Genomic DNA, 17,119 nt, shown 5'->3' with positions numbered 1-17,119 from the left:
TCCCAAAGTGCTGGGATTACAGGCGTGAGCCACTGGGCCTGGCTGGCACAACAATTTTAAACATACATCTATTGTTTAGTTATTATTATTTTGCTTACCAAATTACCTCCAAATTTACTGGCATTTCAAACAACACAGTTTATCATCTATTTGTTTGGGTTGGATTTTCTAAAGTCTGACAATCTGTCTTTTGAACTGCCAAGTTCAGCCCATCAACCTTAGTGATTAATACATTTAGACAGGGTTCTAACATCTTTTTACTTGTTCTTTCTCCATGATTCCTTCTCATCCTCTGTCTCTGTCTCTCCCACTCTTTGGATTTTCTGGTTTGTTTTTCCCTAATGCCATTTTCCCCTCTAGTTTCCATCCTCTCTTTCTGTTCTTTTAGCAATGACCCTTGAAATTTTACTACATATTTTACTTAAATTGTTAAATAAGTTTAAACAATTGCTTGACATCCTCCTGAACAACACAAAGACTTTCTAATACTTCCATTCCAACTTTCTCCTCCTGACTTACCTAATATTGGTGTCCAACGTTTCCAGTAGTCTCTTTTTTAAAAAACAAAACAAAACAAAAACTCCATAAATAAGATATTAGAGTTGTTTTATAGAGACAACAGTGATTTGGGTTGATGTACAAGTTTACTAGTTCATTTATTCACTACTCTTTCTTACATTTCAGACAACTAGTCTTCTAGGATCATTTTATTCTTTCTTGGACTTCCTTTAGGTTTCTCAAACTCAGCACTATGGAATTTTGCAGCAAATAATTACTTATTGTGGGGGACTGTCCTGTGCACTGTAGAATATTTAAGAGCATCCCTGGCCTCTACTCATTAGATGCCAGTAGCACCTCCAGTAGTGACTGTCAGAGAAGTCTCCAGGCTGGGCGCAGTGGCTCTCTCCTGTAATCGCAGTACTTTGGGAGGCCATGGCAGGAGGACTGCTTGAGGGCAGGAGTTTGAGTGAGACTAGTATGAGCAACACTGTGACACCCTGTCTCTACAAAATTTTTATGTATACTTATTTGTGTTTTCTGGCTTGTGTTTGTGGCTTTGTGTTTTGGTATTGAGAATTCTTCTGTCATTCTGTTGTTCCTTTGATGAACTGTCCTTTGTGGCTGCTTACAAGATCTTTTCTTAGGTATTCTGCAGTTTCATTAAGATGTATCTAGGTGTAGTTTTTTTTGTTTACACTATTTACCTATTACTAAACTACTGTTTTAACTTTTTTATATCTATCTATCTATCTATCTATCTTTTCTATAAGTTCCATTTATTTTCCTTCTCTTTAAACAGTCTTTTATTCCTGAGGAGTTTGCTCATCTTCCTAACTACATCCTTTACTGATTTAAACATTTAATAGAATTTTGTATCCCAGTCTCAGGACCATATCATTTCTCTTGAGGGTTATGGGAGTAAGAGTTCAACATATTACCTCTCTGTTATTCAATAACAATGATACCCTTATAAAAATCTGGCATGAGACAATCCTGTTCCATTCTGCTACCTGCTGTCCAAGCCACTTCCTAGCAGCTCTGGCTCCCCTTGCTGCATCCCTGGCACCTCTATGTTTGGACCTCTCTAGTCTCAAGTTTCAGGTGAAATCACCATAACTTTTATGACAATTCGATTTATTATTATCATCAGTCTGGATCCTGGCTGTTTCTGGCCCACCCTCCATTTGCTTGCTTACCTTTTTTAGAAAGGTAGAAGACTATCCCTGGATATTTTCGTCTACATTTTATGAGACCAATGATGCCTCCAATATCATCCTACTCATGGTCTACTTGTGGTAGTGTTGTGCAATGGGAGGCTCCCATAGAGTTCCTGGTCAATCATGGCTTGTGGAACAGTCATGAAAGGTCAAGGCTTTCCAAGGGAAGAAATGAAGCTTTCATCAAGTGTGATTATACCAAAAGGCATGAAATTAGACGTGGTTATACTGAAAGGCATGGATTAATTTTTGGCTTGAATATCTTGGTGGCAAACCATGCTGCTTTAGAGTTCAGCCTTCAAAACTTTAGGTCACTCTTGTGACCCCAGGAAATACCAGATGGAATGGAACTTCTAGTTTCTGAATAGCAAATAATCTTTACTCTGCAGGAACTAAGAACCAAATCCATATTCCAGGGCTCTTTTAGGATCATTCAGACTCCTAAGATGAGTCCTTTGAAGGATCCCCACTGAGACTGGCCTCAGTAATGGTTTGCATTATATCACCTATCAAATTACTATTATGTTTCTTTTTTTTTTTTTTTTTTGACACAGGGTCTTGCTCTGTCACCCAGGCTGCAGTGCAGTGGCACAATCTTAGCACATTGTGACCTCCGCCTCCTGGGTTCAAGCAATTCTCCTACCTCAGCCTTCTGAGTAGCTGGAATTATAGGCACCTGCCTCCATGCCTGGCTAATTTTTTTGTATTTTTAGTAGACAATTTTTTTTGCATTTTTAGTTTTGCCATGTTTGCCAGGCTGGTCTCGAACCCCTGACCTCAAGTGATCCACCCGCTTCAGCCTCCCCAACTGCTGGGATTACAGGCATGAGCTACCGTGCCCAGACACTATTATGCTTCTTTTTTCTCATTTTACTGTCTAAATAATGCTGATATTTTTGGGAAACTTACTGGTGTTTCACTGCGTAATTCAAATGAAAACTGATAGGATGGTTCTACTAAAGATTTCAGAGTTCTGTTTTTTATGGCATACTTTTTTTTGTAAACAGAAAAAAGGTACACCAAAGGTCTTACTCTTCATAAACACTTTCTTGTGGTGATGTTATTACTTCCATGATGTTGCATTTGTCAATTACCACTTATACTATAATTTGGGCCCCAGATAAATCTCAAGTTACTCCTTTAGCTTCCTAATCTTGCCAAATGGTCTTCGCTGGTCTGAGCTAGGCAAGAGAGCAGTAAGTGTACTTAATTTCCCTTGGCACAGGTTTGGGTTTGTACTATGTGACTATGTGAATCTGAAAAATCTGAAAGGTTATCCCAAATGCTATAATATTTTTGATTTTATACTTTGTCTTGCCATTGATTTGTTAAGGAAACCATGTCATTTGTCTGTACAGTTTGTGATGGTCCGGGTTTTGATGATGGCATCCATGTGATGCTGTTTAACATGTTCTTTTTTTTTTTTTTTTTTTGGTAATTCCTATAAATTGGTAGTTGAATCTAAAAGCTTAATCACATTCAGTACTTCTAGGAGGGTAGGGAGGAAAACTACTTCACAGTGGTTTTATCATCTGCCAGGAGGTACAAGTCATTGTCATCTGGTTGTCTTTCCTTTTGAGATAATAGCAATTGTTGATGAGTAATGCCTAGCTCCATTAATTTATGAGAGGTTACTAAATGGTAATATTCTCATTCTATTATTGTTCCTTCATTTATTAGCTGTATATATAAAGAGACATTTCCTTTAATCTACTATTTGATTACCAAGTGGTTCAGTTAAAAACAGAACAAATAATTCTTTCCCTTTACTGACTGGTTCTCAGAATAATTGGTTCACTAAATGCTCCAATGGTGACCAATTAGTTGTGGGTTTTGTTTTGTTTTGTTTTGTTTTAGAGATAGGGTATCACTCTGTTGCCCAGGCTGGAGGAGTGCAGCGGCACCATCACAGCTTACTGTAGCCTCCAGAGTAGCTAGGACTATAGGTGTGTGCCACCATGCCTAGTTAATTATTTTTTGCTTCTTTGTAGAGATGGGTTCTTGCAATGTTGCCCAGTCTGCTCTTGAACCCCTGGCCTCAAGCAATCCTCCTACCTCCCTCCTCAGCCTCCTGAAGTGCTGGGACTACAGACATGAGCCATTGTGCCTGGTTAGTTTTTTAAATTATCATTATGAATTCATAAACTTAAATATTGGGTTTTTACTGTATTAGTCCTTTCTCATGCTGCTATGAAGAGATACCCGAAACTGGGTAATTTATAAAGAAAAGAAGTTTGGCTGAGCACAGTGGCTCACACCTCTAATCCCAGCACTTTGGGAGGACGAGGCAGGTGGATCACTTGAGGCTCGGAGTTTGAGACTAGACTGGCCAACATGGGGAAATCCCATCTCCACTGAAAATACAAAAATTAGCCAGGTGTGGTGATGGGTGCCTGTAATCCCAGTTACTTGGGAGGCTGAGGAAGGAAAATCACTTGAGCCTGGGAGACGGAGGTTGCAGTACGCCGAGATCATGCCACTTTAGTCCAGCCTGGGTGACAGAGCAAGACTCTGTCTCAAAAAACAAAACAAAAAACAAAAACAAAAAAAGAGAGAGAGAAAAGAGGTTTAACTGACTCAAAGTTCAGCACGGCTGGGGAATCCTCAGGAAACTTATAATCATGGTGGAAGGCCCCTCTTCAAAGGGCGGCAGGAGAGAGAATGAGTACAAGGAGGGGAAATGCGTGATGCTTATAAAACCATCAGCTCTGGTGAGACTCACTCACAATCATAAGAACAACATAGAGAAAACCGCCCCCATGATTCAGTTCCCTCCCACAAAACGTGGGGATTATGGGAATTACACGTCAAGATGAGATTTGGGTGGGGACACAGCCAAACCATATCAGGCATGTTTCAAATCAAATGCTTTTCCAACATCTATTAAGATTATTATACGATATTTTTATTTTAATTTGTTAATATAATGAATTATATAAATTAACTTTCAACATTAAACCAACCATGGATATCTAGCAGAAACTCAACTTGATGATGGGGGTAATTTAAAAAAATATGTTGCTTGATTCAGATTGCAAATATTTTGTTCAGGATTGTAGATATGTTCCTAAGTAAGGCTGGCCTATACTTTTTTTTTTTTAATCTCATATTGCCATTCTTAAGTTTTGGTTATTAAGGCTGCAAAAGCCTCAAAACTGAGGTAGTGGTTACTTGGTTTTCTATTCCTTATGAGAGACTGACTGCAGAAGACTGGAATTAGTTTTCCTTGGATGCCTGATAAAACTTTTAATAATGCCAGCACCCATGGCTTGTTTGCTTGCTAGCTTTCTAAAAAAATTTTTAAGTGCAAAGCTACACACACACACACACACACACACACACACACACACACGGAAAAGTTCACCAATCACAGGTGTACAGCTTGATTCGTTATTACAATAGCAGTTTCACCCTCCCATATATCTCCCCAGCCTGATCTTGAGTTTTGCAACAGATTTGATGAGTCAGTGGGAACAGTAGATACATTAAAATAACTGTGCCTTGTTGACAGTAAAAACATTTAGAAGGACTGGAAAGGGCTTTTATATATCCAATTCAACAGCAAAGGTCTGAAAGATGTTATTACAAATTCAATTAAGCAGGCAAGGCAACTGAACCAGTTTTTCACCTACCAGGCCAAATTAACCTAAACAAGGTTTTTAGGGAGAGCTGGGAAGATTTTCTTTTCTTTTTTTTTTTCGTTTGAGACAGAGTCTCACTCTGCCGCCCAGGCTGGAGTGCAGTGGTGCGATCTTGGCTCACTGCAACCTCCACCTCCTGGTTCAAGCGATTCTCCTGCCTAAGCCTCCTAAGTAGCTGGGACTACAGGCACCCACCACCATGCCCAGCCAATTTTTTTTATTTTTAGTAGAGACGGGGTTTCACCATCTTGGCCAGGCTGGTCTCGAACTCCTGACCTTGCGATCCACTTGCCTTGGCCTCCCAAAAGTGCTGGGATTACAGGCATGGTGAACCACTGCACTGTAAGCACTGCACTGAACCACAGCCGCAAGATTTTCATTCAAGCTTATAATGCCTTTTCTGAGTAACTTATGAGATGGTTAGAAAATACAACAAAAAAAAAACTTTCACTCTTTTGCAAACTCATGAATTTCTTTTAATAAACCAGACTTTTAAAGATTTTGAGGCTATAGCTAAAACACAGATACTTAAGACAGAAGATGATAGTTCTTCAGAGCATGAGAAAAAGGAAAATATGATCTGACCCCATGAATCTAGGAGAGAGAACTCAGGCTGGCAGGATGGGCATACCTGATAATTTGGCTAGAAGACTGGATAAATCCTCAGGTTGGCTAACACTTGAATGCAACTGTAGGCTGCCAAATGAGATTAATGTTTGAAGTAGTCTCTTTGCAAATACTATTAGAATTTTTTGGCTAATAATGACTAATATAACTCTTCCTTCACAATCAAAGTTATTTCTTTTTACCTATAGTTCCCCAGGTATCCTTTACTGCAGGTGGTTAGCTGGGAACAAAATCCAGCTTAGTAATACCGGAACTGTATTCTTTTGACTGTCCACTTCATTAGCTAAGCTGCCTCCATTGTACATGTATTCCTGATGATAATGACCTATTCTCAAACATCTCTGCCTGTCATGTATGTATCAGGGACAGAAGCACTTTCATAGTTTAGAGGAAAGATGTTCTTTTCACAGTCTGGCAAAATTTTTCAGTGAAAGCTTAATAATTCCTGATCCAAATATAAAATTTTTATATACAGAAGACTAATTTTGAGCAACGTATAGAAACTATCCAATATGAAAGTATTAAAAAGTAGCCAGGAGTGGTGGCTCATGCCTGTAATCCCAGCACTTTGAGAGGCCATGGTGGGTGGATCACCTGAGGTCAGGAGTTTGAGACCAGCCTGACCAACATGGTAAAACCTTGTCTGTACTAAAAATACGAAAATTAGCCGGGCATGGTGACGTGTGCCTATAGTCCCAGCTACTCGGGAGGCTGAGGCCAGAGAATTGCTTGAATCCGAGAGGCAGAAGTTGCAGTGAGCCAAGATGGTGCCATCACACTTCAGCCTGGGCGACAGATCAAGACACTGTCTCAAAAAAAAAAAAAAAAAAAAACCACCTCTAACATCACACAGCCAGGACCTTAGTGATCAGATTTGTATATTTATGTCAAACCATTTACTTAACAAATATATACTGAGTGCCTAGGATGTCAGGTACTGTTTCAGTACATAAACTCACTAAAGGAATGAGGGCTATGGTCTCAAGGACTATTCTAAGTCTTTAATGTAGGAAGAACGAAAAAGGAGTATCCCAGTTTCTTCAACTAATCCTCTGAAGTTTTTACTTTCCCTACTTTGGACTTTTTGATAGCTTATTTTTCCACAGCTGCTTTACACATATTATAGCTAAAAGCTCAGCAGTGATCAAAATAAGCCTCAAATCAAAGCATACACACACACACGAGTATTAACATACTAAATAATATACCAAAAATTACTTAACCTCACTTATGCTGAAGGAAGTATAAATAAAAAACGAGAGATGCTATTTTTACCTATTAGCTAAACTATTTTAAGATTAATAATACCTGTTTATTATTATTATAGGGAGTCAAGCATTACTCCATACTTGTGAGAGTTTAAGCTGATGTATCTTTTTAAAAATGTATATATCTTTTGAGTAAGGAATTCCACTGTTAGGAATTTACCCTACAAATATACTGGCATTAAGACTGCAGGATGATACAAAAAATTAGCCGGGTGTGGTGCGGGCACCTATAGTCCCAGCTACTTGGGAGGCTGAGGCAGGAGAATGGCGTGAACCTGGGAGGTGGGGCTTGCAGCGAGCCAAGATGGTGCCACTGCACTCTAGCCTGGGCGACAGAGCAAGACTCTGTCTCACAAAAAAAAAAAAAAAAAAAAAAGACTGCAGGATATAAGGATAAGATATTCACTGCAACATAACTTACACAGTAACACACCTGGAAATAAATGCTCATGAGTAGGAAACTGGCTGAATAAAATTATAGTGCAGGTGCACAATGAAATACTCTTCCATCACAAAGGAATGAAGGGAATGAAGCAGATCTTTATGTACTAAGATGTCCAAGGTAAAATGTTAAGTAAAAAGAAGTGGTCTGTATAATAGAAGAGTCCATTTACTATAACATCATTGATATAAAAAGGAAAAGATAGTCATATATAATACAAAAATTTATAATTAAAAATTTCTAGAATTCCCAAAAAACTATCAACAGCAAGTACTTTTAAGAGGTGGAAGTGAGATGGTAAGAAGAAGAGATACTTTTACTTTCTTTATATATATATATACCTTTTGTTTGAGCTGAATGCCTCATCAGAGTATGTTTCTTTTTATATTTTGAAAATTTATCAGTCCTGAGGTCTTGTGAAATTCTTGTCAAGGCTGGGCGCAGTGGCTCACGCCTGTAATCCCAGCGCTTTGGGAGGCCAAGGCGGGCGGACCACAAGGTCAGGAGATGGAGACCATCCTGGTTCCAACATGGTGAAACCCCGTCTCTACTAAAAATACAAAAATTGGCTGGGCGTGGTGGTGCACACTTGTAATCCCAGTTACTTGGGAGGCTGAGGCAGAAGAATTGCTTGAACTTGGGAGGTGGAGGTTGCAGTGAGCTGAGATCACACCACTGCACTCCAGCCTGGTGACAGAGCGAGACACTGTCTCAAAAAAGAGAGAGATTCTTGTCAAATTACACACTTACTTTAAAGAAGTGATACCCAGAGGAAGTAAATTCATTTCCATAACTTCTTTCATAGATAAGAAACTGGAACACCAAATTCTAAGGACTGCTTGAGGACATGCTGTTTATGAAGTACTTTCAATAATTAAAAAGGTGATCAAACGGCCAAGAAAAGTAATAAAAAGGGAAAATTAGCTGCAAAGTCAGAGATATTATCAGGTATTATAATACCTTCTTTTCCAAATTATCTTTAAAAAATTCTAGTTCTTAGATTTTTTTTAACCATAGACCATGCAAAATTACTTTTTAATTTAACTGAGTCTTAGTAATCAATTACAGAAGTAGTTTCCTAAAACTTACCAAGTTGGGAATAGAAACCTCAGGAAAAAAGTTGGTGGGTGGGAAGTAGAAAAGGAGGGGACAGAAAACAGAATCAGAGAAGGGAGTAATGTCTGTTAGGATAAACGAGTTAGGGTGACTTTGGATAGAGTCAGTCCCCACAGAAATACTATACCTAACAGTTGGCTGTGTTCCCCTGTGATGGAGTTCTGACTCGGGTCTGAAAAACAAACAATTGAAAAGAAAAGAAAAAAATGAATGATCAAAACAAATAATTTATTTAAAATCAGTAACAAAAGTCAACCAAGGAAATAAGCAAAAAATTTAAAAAAACTTATGAAATATTAATGTGAAGATAATAAAAAATAGAATGAACTAGTGTAAAGAATGATCACATTCCTCACAAAGTTAAATATAATTACCATCAGCAATTCCACTCCTAATTATACTTCCAAAATAATTGAAAACAGGGACTCAAACAGATACTTTACCACAAAGTTTATGGCAAAATTATTCACAATAGCCAAAAGGTTACCAGGTATACTTCTACAGATGAATGAATCAACAAAATGTAATATATATATACAACGGAAAATTATTCAGCTATAAAAATGAATGAAATTCTGACACATGTGACAACATGGATGAACCTTGAAAACATTATGCTAAGGAAAACAAACCAGACACAAAAAGATAAATATATAACTCAATTTATATAAAATGTTCAGAAAGGGCAAATTTACAGAGATGGGAAGTAGATTAGAGGATACCAGGGGTTGGGTGGAGTAGGGTATGGAATGTTATTGCTTGAAGAATATAGCATTTTTGTTTGGGGTGATGAGGAATTCTGGAGACAGACAGTGGTAATGGCTGTGCAACATTGTGAATGTAATTAATGCCACTGACTTGTACACTCAAACACAGTTAAAATGGTAACTTCTGTATTGTATATACTTTGCCACAATACAAAGTAAATTAAAAAAGTAGTAATCACACAAATTTGACCAAGCAATAGTTTCACAAAGTAGAAGGATGATTCAGGGCTGTGACATGAGTTATATTTTTAATGACAAAGGAACATTTTAATGACAAAAAAAAAAAAAACTTATGGCTATAGCAGCTCAAAGTTAAGACATAAATAAAGCACTTACTACTATTAGCAGATATGTTCTAGTTTGACTTTAAGATACACTGACTAAATTGGCTTTCATAAATATCAATTTCTTTAGTAATCTGAAATAAGTGACAATAAGCCAAGTTCCTAATGCAAGAGATATTGACAATCATCATTTAACAGTCAACCACTTGCTTATTTTAAAGGTTTGAAAAGCACTAAGAGCTAAAAACAGAAAAGACTAAGTTCCACTTTCCTCAAAGACTAAATCTCTTGAGACACTGAGGATTCTGGCTTCCTTGAATGTGCCTGGGGTAAGAAAAATAATTGCAGACCAGGGCTTATGTGAACAATGGGAAAAAAAGTTACATCTTTATCTTCACTAACCTCTAACTGAAGTTTGGTATTTTCTACAGTTATGATGTATGCAACAGATTACATAAAAGTACCTGTGATTTTGTCTAACAATAAATCTCAGATATTTTTATATCACATTATTGTTGTTTTAGACAAAATTCAAATATCTTCCACAGTCTACATATATTTTACATATCATTTAATGAAATCTAACAATTTAAGCCTCCCAGACCGAAAGAAACAATTAGAATACTCAACAAATTCCAGTTTCTGATGTATACTGGAGTATACACTATATACTTTAATTAAGGAAGTAAAGTAGAAACCTGATTTCTACCATAAAAGTTTTAAATACTATTTGAACATTTAAAAATTTATTTTCAGGGGATTTTTTTTTCCTTAATTTGGTTTGAAAAAGGGAAATGTGAAATGTTCCTATTCTAGAATATTTTCCCCAGACATACCAGCAAGTGAATTCCCAGTTTTTACTTTAAACTTATCTTACTGCCCATCTAAATAAAGGATATCAGGGCTGGGTGCAGTGGCCCCTGCCTGTAATCCCAGCATTCTGGGGAGCTGAGGCCAGGAGTCTGAAACCAGCCTGAGCAACACAGAAAGACCGCATCTCTACAAAACATTTTAAAAGTTATGTAGGCATAGTGGCATGTGCACCTGTAGTCCCAGCTACTCAGGAGGCTTAGGCAAGAGGTTCCCTTGAACCCAAGAGTTAGAGGCCCCAGTGAGCTATGATGATACCACTGCACTCCAGCCGGGGTGACAGCAAGACCTTCTCTCTCCCCCAACCTCCCGCCACATATATATATATGTCGTTCTTGCACATAAGACAAAGTAAGAATAACAGTTCTGTAGTCACCCTCTCCCTTAGGGAAAATTGGGCCCTATCATTATGGAGAAGCAAGTAGGTATGTGGCATGAAAAGAAGAGTATAGAAAGTATAATAGAATTTTAGAACTAGAAGAACCTTGATCATCATCTAAATCTACTCCAATGACTTTAGAGGAAAAGCTAGGGAAGGGTTATCACATCATCTATTTTTCTCTTTAAATCATACCAACCCTTCTCCTTCAAGATTCAGCTATAGTCACTAATACCTTGTATCTCTCAGGTGTGCAGGAACAGAAAATTCTGATTCCCAGCTATAGTCACTAATACCTTGTATCTCTCAGGTGTGCAGGAACAGAAAAAGTTGGGAACCTCATATTTTAATGCTTATAGTTCTAAAAAAATTAATGCCTAGGTTAATCAGTGGCTAAGACACATCACACTACTGCCCAAAGAAAAAGGTTATAGTCTTGATGCTTTGACAACTTACGGTTTTGCTTCTCAATATTCTGTAATTCTAACTTTCTTGTTCTAAAACAAGGTATAATAGCCTAAACCAAGTTATTTGAAATTGCCAGGGAATATGGCCTATGAAAAGAAATAGGAAAACATCTCAGATAACTCTGGCAGACTAGGTATGGTTTTAGAGAGGAAAATATAAATGACTTTTCCTTTAAAAAGAACTAACTCAGCTGGGCGCAGCGGCTAATGCCTGTAATCCCAGCACTTTGGGAGGCCAAGACGCGTGGATCACCTGAGATCAGGAATTCGAGACCAGCCTGACCAACATGGTGAAACCCCGTCTCTACCAACAATACAAAAATCAGCTGGGCGTGGTGGCATGCACCTGTAATCTCAGCTACTCCGGAGGCTGAGACAGGAGGATAGCTTGAACACAGAAGGCAGAGGATACAGTGAGCCAAGACCACACCACTGCACTCCAGCCTGGGCAACAAGAGTGAAACTCCATCTCAAAAAAAAGAAAAAAGGTAACTCCTCTCTTGTGTAATATACTTTCTTGCCTTCTGAGCTGTGCATATATGATGTATGTATACTCTTTGGACAAGCCAGTAGTCTTCCTTTGAACACCCTCCTATACTTCAGATGAGGAGAAACAAGTTTATTTTTTTTGAGATGAAGTCTTGCGTACTATTTTTTACTTATTTATTTATTTTTGAGACAGAATCTTGCTCTGTCACCAGGCTGGAGTGCAGTGGCATGATCTCGGCTCACTGCAACCTCCACCTCCCGGGTTCAAGCAATTCTCTGCCTCATCCTCCTGAGCAGCTGGGATTACAGGTGGCCGCCACCACGCCTGGCTAATTTTTGTATTTTTAGTAGAGTTGGGGTTTCACCATGTTGGCCAGACTAGTCTTCAACTCCTGATCTCGTGATCCACCCGCCTCAACCTCCCAAAGCGCTGGGATTACAGGCGTGAGTCACTGTGCCCAGCCAGAAACAAGACTTTTGTGTAGTTCCCTACAAGTTCAACTTAGATTTTTATTTTTCATTTATTATAATTGAAAAATTATGGGCAATCCTTGATATTTATTTAGTAATCTGAAGACTAACCTCCAAGAACTTGCAAATCTTTTATTAATATATACAAAAGCTAAAACAAGGCTGGGCAAGATTCCGTCTCAAAAAAAAAAAAAAAAAAAAAACCAAAGAACTAAAACAAAGGTCAATCTGGGAGTATATAGGCCCATGAACCCACTAGAATGAAACTAGTTTTGCCTGTAAAAATTACAATTGTTCAGTGGATTTAACTTGAAGGGCGTTTCTGGGTTTGCAATCCAAATTGTGCAGTCATCATGCTAACACTGCTGAGATATGTCTGAGCACCTTTCAATTGTTCTGTGTCTAAACTCCCCCATTTACCACTTTTCCGACTATGTCATTGGTGAGGGCACACCCAAGTTTGCCCAAGACTGGGAGTTGTCCTAAAGATTACTCAAAATGACATTTATTTTAAAGAGATTATTTTCTCTAATAGGAACTATGTGCCAATAATGTCACTAGTTTTATCCTTTGATGGCCTTCATAAACAAAGCTACTCTTAGGACAAAATACAACCAAGTTATAATCAAAAGCCAGAGATACTCTATAAGTCAAAATGATAGATCAAATAAAAAATAGAAACTAGGTATCTATTAACAATAGGTAGATGTAATCAGAAAAATGAACTGAAAATATTTCCTTGTAACAGTAATGATATGGTAGTTTTACAAATAAGCACTTGCTCAATATATTTAACTTATCTTGGGTACATAGTAAAGAATGAAGATTTTAGTTTCCTGCCATGCACCTGGGAGAAGGGAGACAGAATGAAATGATGGTGGGTGGTACTCACTTGCAAAACTGCCTCTGTCAAGTTTTTCTGAAGAGCTTTATTATTTTCCTTAGTTTGCCAATTCTTTATGTTTCTACACTACCTCATAAAGGACAAAAATCCTTATTTTAATTTTTAATGTAATAACAATATAGTTTAAAAAGATATATAGAGCCTACATATGCCAAAAAAAAAAAAACCTCTAACGATCATTAAGCTAAAATGTGTACTTTAGTCCACACCATCTGCTACATAGTGGCTTGTGTAGACAGTTAACCATAACAGAATCAGCTGCGATAGTAGCATGGAACCACATACTGTACTTCATGTACAGTGTATATTCCTTAGTGCAGAAGTACATACTCCTTAGTATATTAATAGAGATTTGGTGAGCAATGGTTTGGGGCAGGGATTGTAAGTAGACTTGTCAAATCTATTCAATAGATAAGTTGACTGCTCTCAAGTGTGATTTCTCATACCCTTCATAATGTTAATGACTGCCTTAGCTAATCTCCAAAAGAAGAATAGAATATTCAGCATTCCGGCCGGGCGCGGTGGCTCAAGCCTGTAATCCCAGCACTTTGGGAGGCCGAGACGGGCGGATCACGAGGTCAGGAGATCGAGACCATCCTGGCTAACACTGTGAAACCCCGTCTCTACTAAAAAATACAAAAAAAAAAAAAAAAAAAAAAAACTAGCCGGGCGAGATGGTGGGCGCCTGTAGTCCCAGCTACTCCGGAGGCTGAGGCAGGAGAATGGCGTGAACCCGGGAGGCGGAGCTTGCAGTGAGCTGAGATCCGGCCACTGCACTCCAACCCCCGGCGACAGAGTGAGACTCCGCCTCAAAAAAAAAAAAAAAAAAAAAAATTCAGCATTCCTAAACACACTGGAAAACAATTCATTTTGTATCAAATACCTTGTATAGTTAGTGTCCTATGATATACACTTTGGGAAACCTCGAACTAATTCCTATCAATATACTAAGGCTAAAAGATAACTCCCCAGCTGGGCACAGTGCTTCGAGTCTGTACTTCTAGCTACTCAGGAGGCTGAAGCTGGAGGATTACTTGAGGCCAGGAGTTTGAGGCCAGTCTGGGCAACACAGCAAGACCCCATCTCTTAAAATGAAATAAAATTAGCTGGGTGTGGTGGCATGTGCCTGTCGTCCCAGCTACTCAGAAGGCTGAGGTGAGGGGATACTAGAAACCAGAAGTTCAAGGCTGCAATGAGCTATGATCACTCACTCACTCATTCACTCAGCACTATTTCCATTAAATCAGTATTTTCAAAATTTGCTTGGTTAAAACAATCATGGGGTATTTGTTAAACTACAAATTTCTAGGTCACATAACTAACCCTAATGACTCAATTTTAAGGGAGGAGGCTGAGATTCTGCAGTTTTACCAAGTGCCTCAGATGGCTACTATAAAACTTCATTCGTTCAACCATTCTTCTGTTTCAATATCTGAGTGATTAATAACTCCCTGTCATTTTTCTATGTGCTAGGGATAGAACATAAATAAGGAAAAGTTCCTTTTGTCATGCAGATACGGGAACATCAATAAGAAAAGAAAATTAATAGCTGGGCACAGTGGCTCATGCCTGTAATCCCAGCACTTTGGGAGGCCAAGGCGGGCGGATCCCCTGAGGTTGGGAGTTCGAGACCAGCCTGGCCAACATGGTGAAACCCTGTCTCTACTAAAAATACAAAAATCAGCCGGGCGTGGTGGCGGGCGCCTGTAATCCCAGCTGCTTGGGAGACTGAGGCAGGAGAATCACTTGAACCTAGGAGGCAGAGGCTGCAGTGACTGGAGATTGCACCATTACACTCCAACCTGGATGACAAGAGCGAAATTCCATCTCAAAAAAATAAAAATAAAAATAAAAATAGAAGAGAAAATTAATAATCAAGATAATTTCAGCTTATGGTGTTATAAAGAAAATAAAGAAGGGTGATTAGAGAGGCTATTTTTCACTGGGTGGACTGTCAGGACCTTTCTGAGGAGGTAACCCTTAAGGTGAGACTCGCATGAAAAGGAGCCAGACATATGAGGATCCTGAAAAGACTGATCAGGGCAGAGGAACAGCTGTGAAAAGACCCTAAGATGGGAATCAGCTTGGTATATTTAGGAAATATTAATGTAGCTAAAGCATAGTGAGTAAGTAACGAAGTGGTTTTTTTTTTTTTTTTAAAGGGCAAATTAGGTACGCACTACATCTTGTAGTGCAGCACACTATCGTCAGGCGTGTGAATTTTACTCTGAAAATGATATAAAACAATTGAAAGGTTAGCAGGTTTTATTTTTGTTTTTAAACAGGTTCTTGTGCTGACATCAAGCTGGAGTGCAGTGATGCAATCACGGCTCACTACAGCCTCAACCTCCCAGGCTCACATGATCTTCCCGCCTCAGCCCCCTCGTAGCTGGGATCACAGGCATGCACCACTACACCCAGCTAATTTTAAAATTTTTTTATGGAAACAGGATCTCCCTATGTTGCTCATGCTGGTCTTGGTCTCAAACTCCTGGGATCAAGCGATTCTCCTGCCTCAGACTCCCAGAATTACAGGTGTGAGCCATCATACCTGGCCAGCATAATTTTTTTAAAATGCAGACTGCTGGTTTGAGAATGGATTGCAGGGGAGACCAAGAACAGAAATGGGGAAACCAGTTACAAGTTTACTGAAGAAACCACAGGAAGACATGATAATGACTGTGGTGAAGCTGATGGAGGTAGGCAGGTTGATGACATCTTACGGAAAGAGAGCTCACAGGCTAGTCTTCAAAGATAATGTCCATGTTACTTTCTTTCTTTTTTTTCGAGACGGATTCCTGCTCTGTTGCCTAGGCAGGTGCCATCTCGGCTCACTGCAACCTCTGCCTCCCGGGTTCAAGCGATTCTCCTGCCTCAGCCTCTCGAGTACCTGGGATTACAGGCACCCGCCACCACGCCCAGCTAATTTTTGTATTTTTAGTAGAGACAGGGTTTCACCATGTTGGCCAGGCTGGTCTTGAACTCCTGACCCTGTGATCCACCTGCCTCGGCCTCCCAAAGTGCTGAGATTACAGGCATGAGCCATCATGCCTGGCCCATGTTACTTTCAAATCTGTAGCTCTTTCATTCATGTATTCAGTAAATATTTTTTGAGAATCTTCTACATGTGAAACACTATTCTAATTACTAGAAATGTAGTAACAAAATCCTTGCCATCAAGGAGCTTAAATTTTAGTGGAGAAAAGACCAACAAGTAACCTACGTCAATAGCAGTAAGTTATAACATGAACAAAAAAGCTGAGTAAGAGAATACAGAGGACTAGTGGGAGAGTGGTTTGTGTGCACACTTAGATACTCAGTCTGAAAGGCCTCTCAGATAATGTGACATCTGAGCAGAAAATTGAAGATATACAATTTTCTGCAGGATATTTCTGCATATTGTATATTTCTATACAAATATCTGCAGGAAGAACAGTTAGTGCTAAGCGAAGCAGGTATGTGTTGGCATGTTTGATGAATGGCAGCAAGGAGACCAGATGACCAGACAGAAATAAGCAAGTTGCAAGTGACAGGGAATAAAAGATGGATGTACATGTTGGAGGAGGAAACAGATCACGTGAGCCCTTGAAGGCTATCGTCAGGACTTTTGTTTTTCCTGTGAGATAAGAAGCCACTGAAAGGTTTTGATTTCTGGTTTTTTTTTTTTTTTTGAAAC

General features: G+C 38.9%; 1 protein-coding gene across 8 annotated transcripts in view; it reads right to left on the bottom strand.

The window, feature by feature from the left end:
* The window catches only part of SLC12A6 (solute carrier family 12 member 6), a 109,858-nt gene that overhangs the window by 35,953 nt on the left and 56,786 nt on the right, over positions 1-17,119 (bottom strand). For 5 of the 8 annotated variants that reach the window (XM_033190670.1, XM_033190669.1, XM_033190673.1 and 2 more), the window contains one exon: positions 8,940-8,984. The exons of 1 other annotated variant lie outside the window; for it this stretch is intronic. In XM_033190670.1, the coding sequence (XP_033046561.1) occupies positions 8,940-8,984 (45 nt within the window). Of the gene's footprint in view, positions 1-519; positions 539-8,037; positions 8,223-8,939; positions 8,985-17,119 lie in introns of those variants that run through there. 2 more of the 8 variants (XM_033190675.1, XM_033190676.1) reach the window with 2 other exon arrangements.

The sequence above is a fragment of the Trachypithecus francoisi genome, unplaced genomic scaffold (assembly GCF_009764315.1).
Source record: "Trachypithecus francoisi isolate TF-2019V2 unplaced genomic scaffold, Tfra_2.0 Lachesis_group3, whole genome shotgun sequence".
NCBI classification, from domain to species: domain Eukaryota; kingdom Metazoa; phylum Chordata; class Mammalia; order Primates; family Cercopithecidae; genus Trachypithecus; species Trachypithecus francoisi.
The sequence above is the reverse complement of the archived record's forward strand: the minus strand, read 5'-3'. Positions and strand labels throughout refer to the sequence as shown.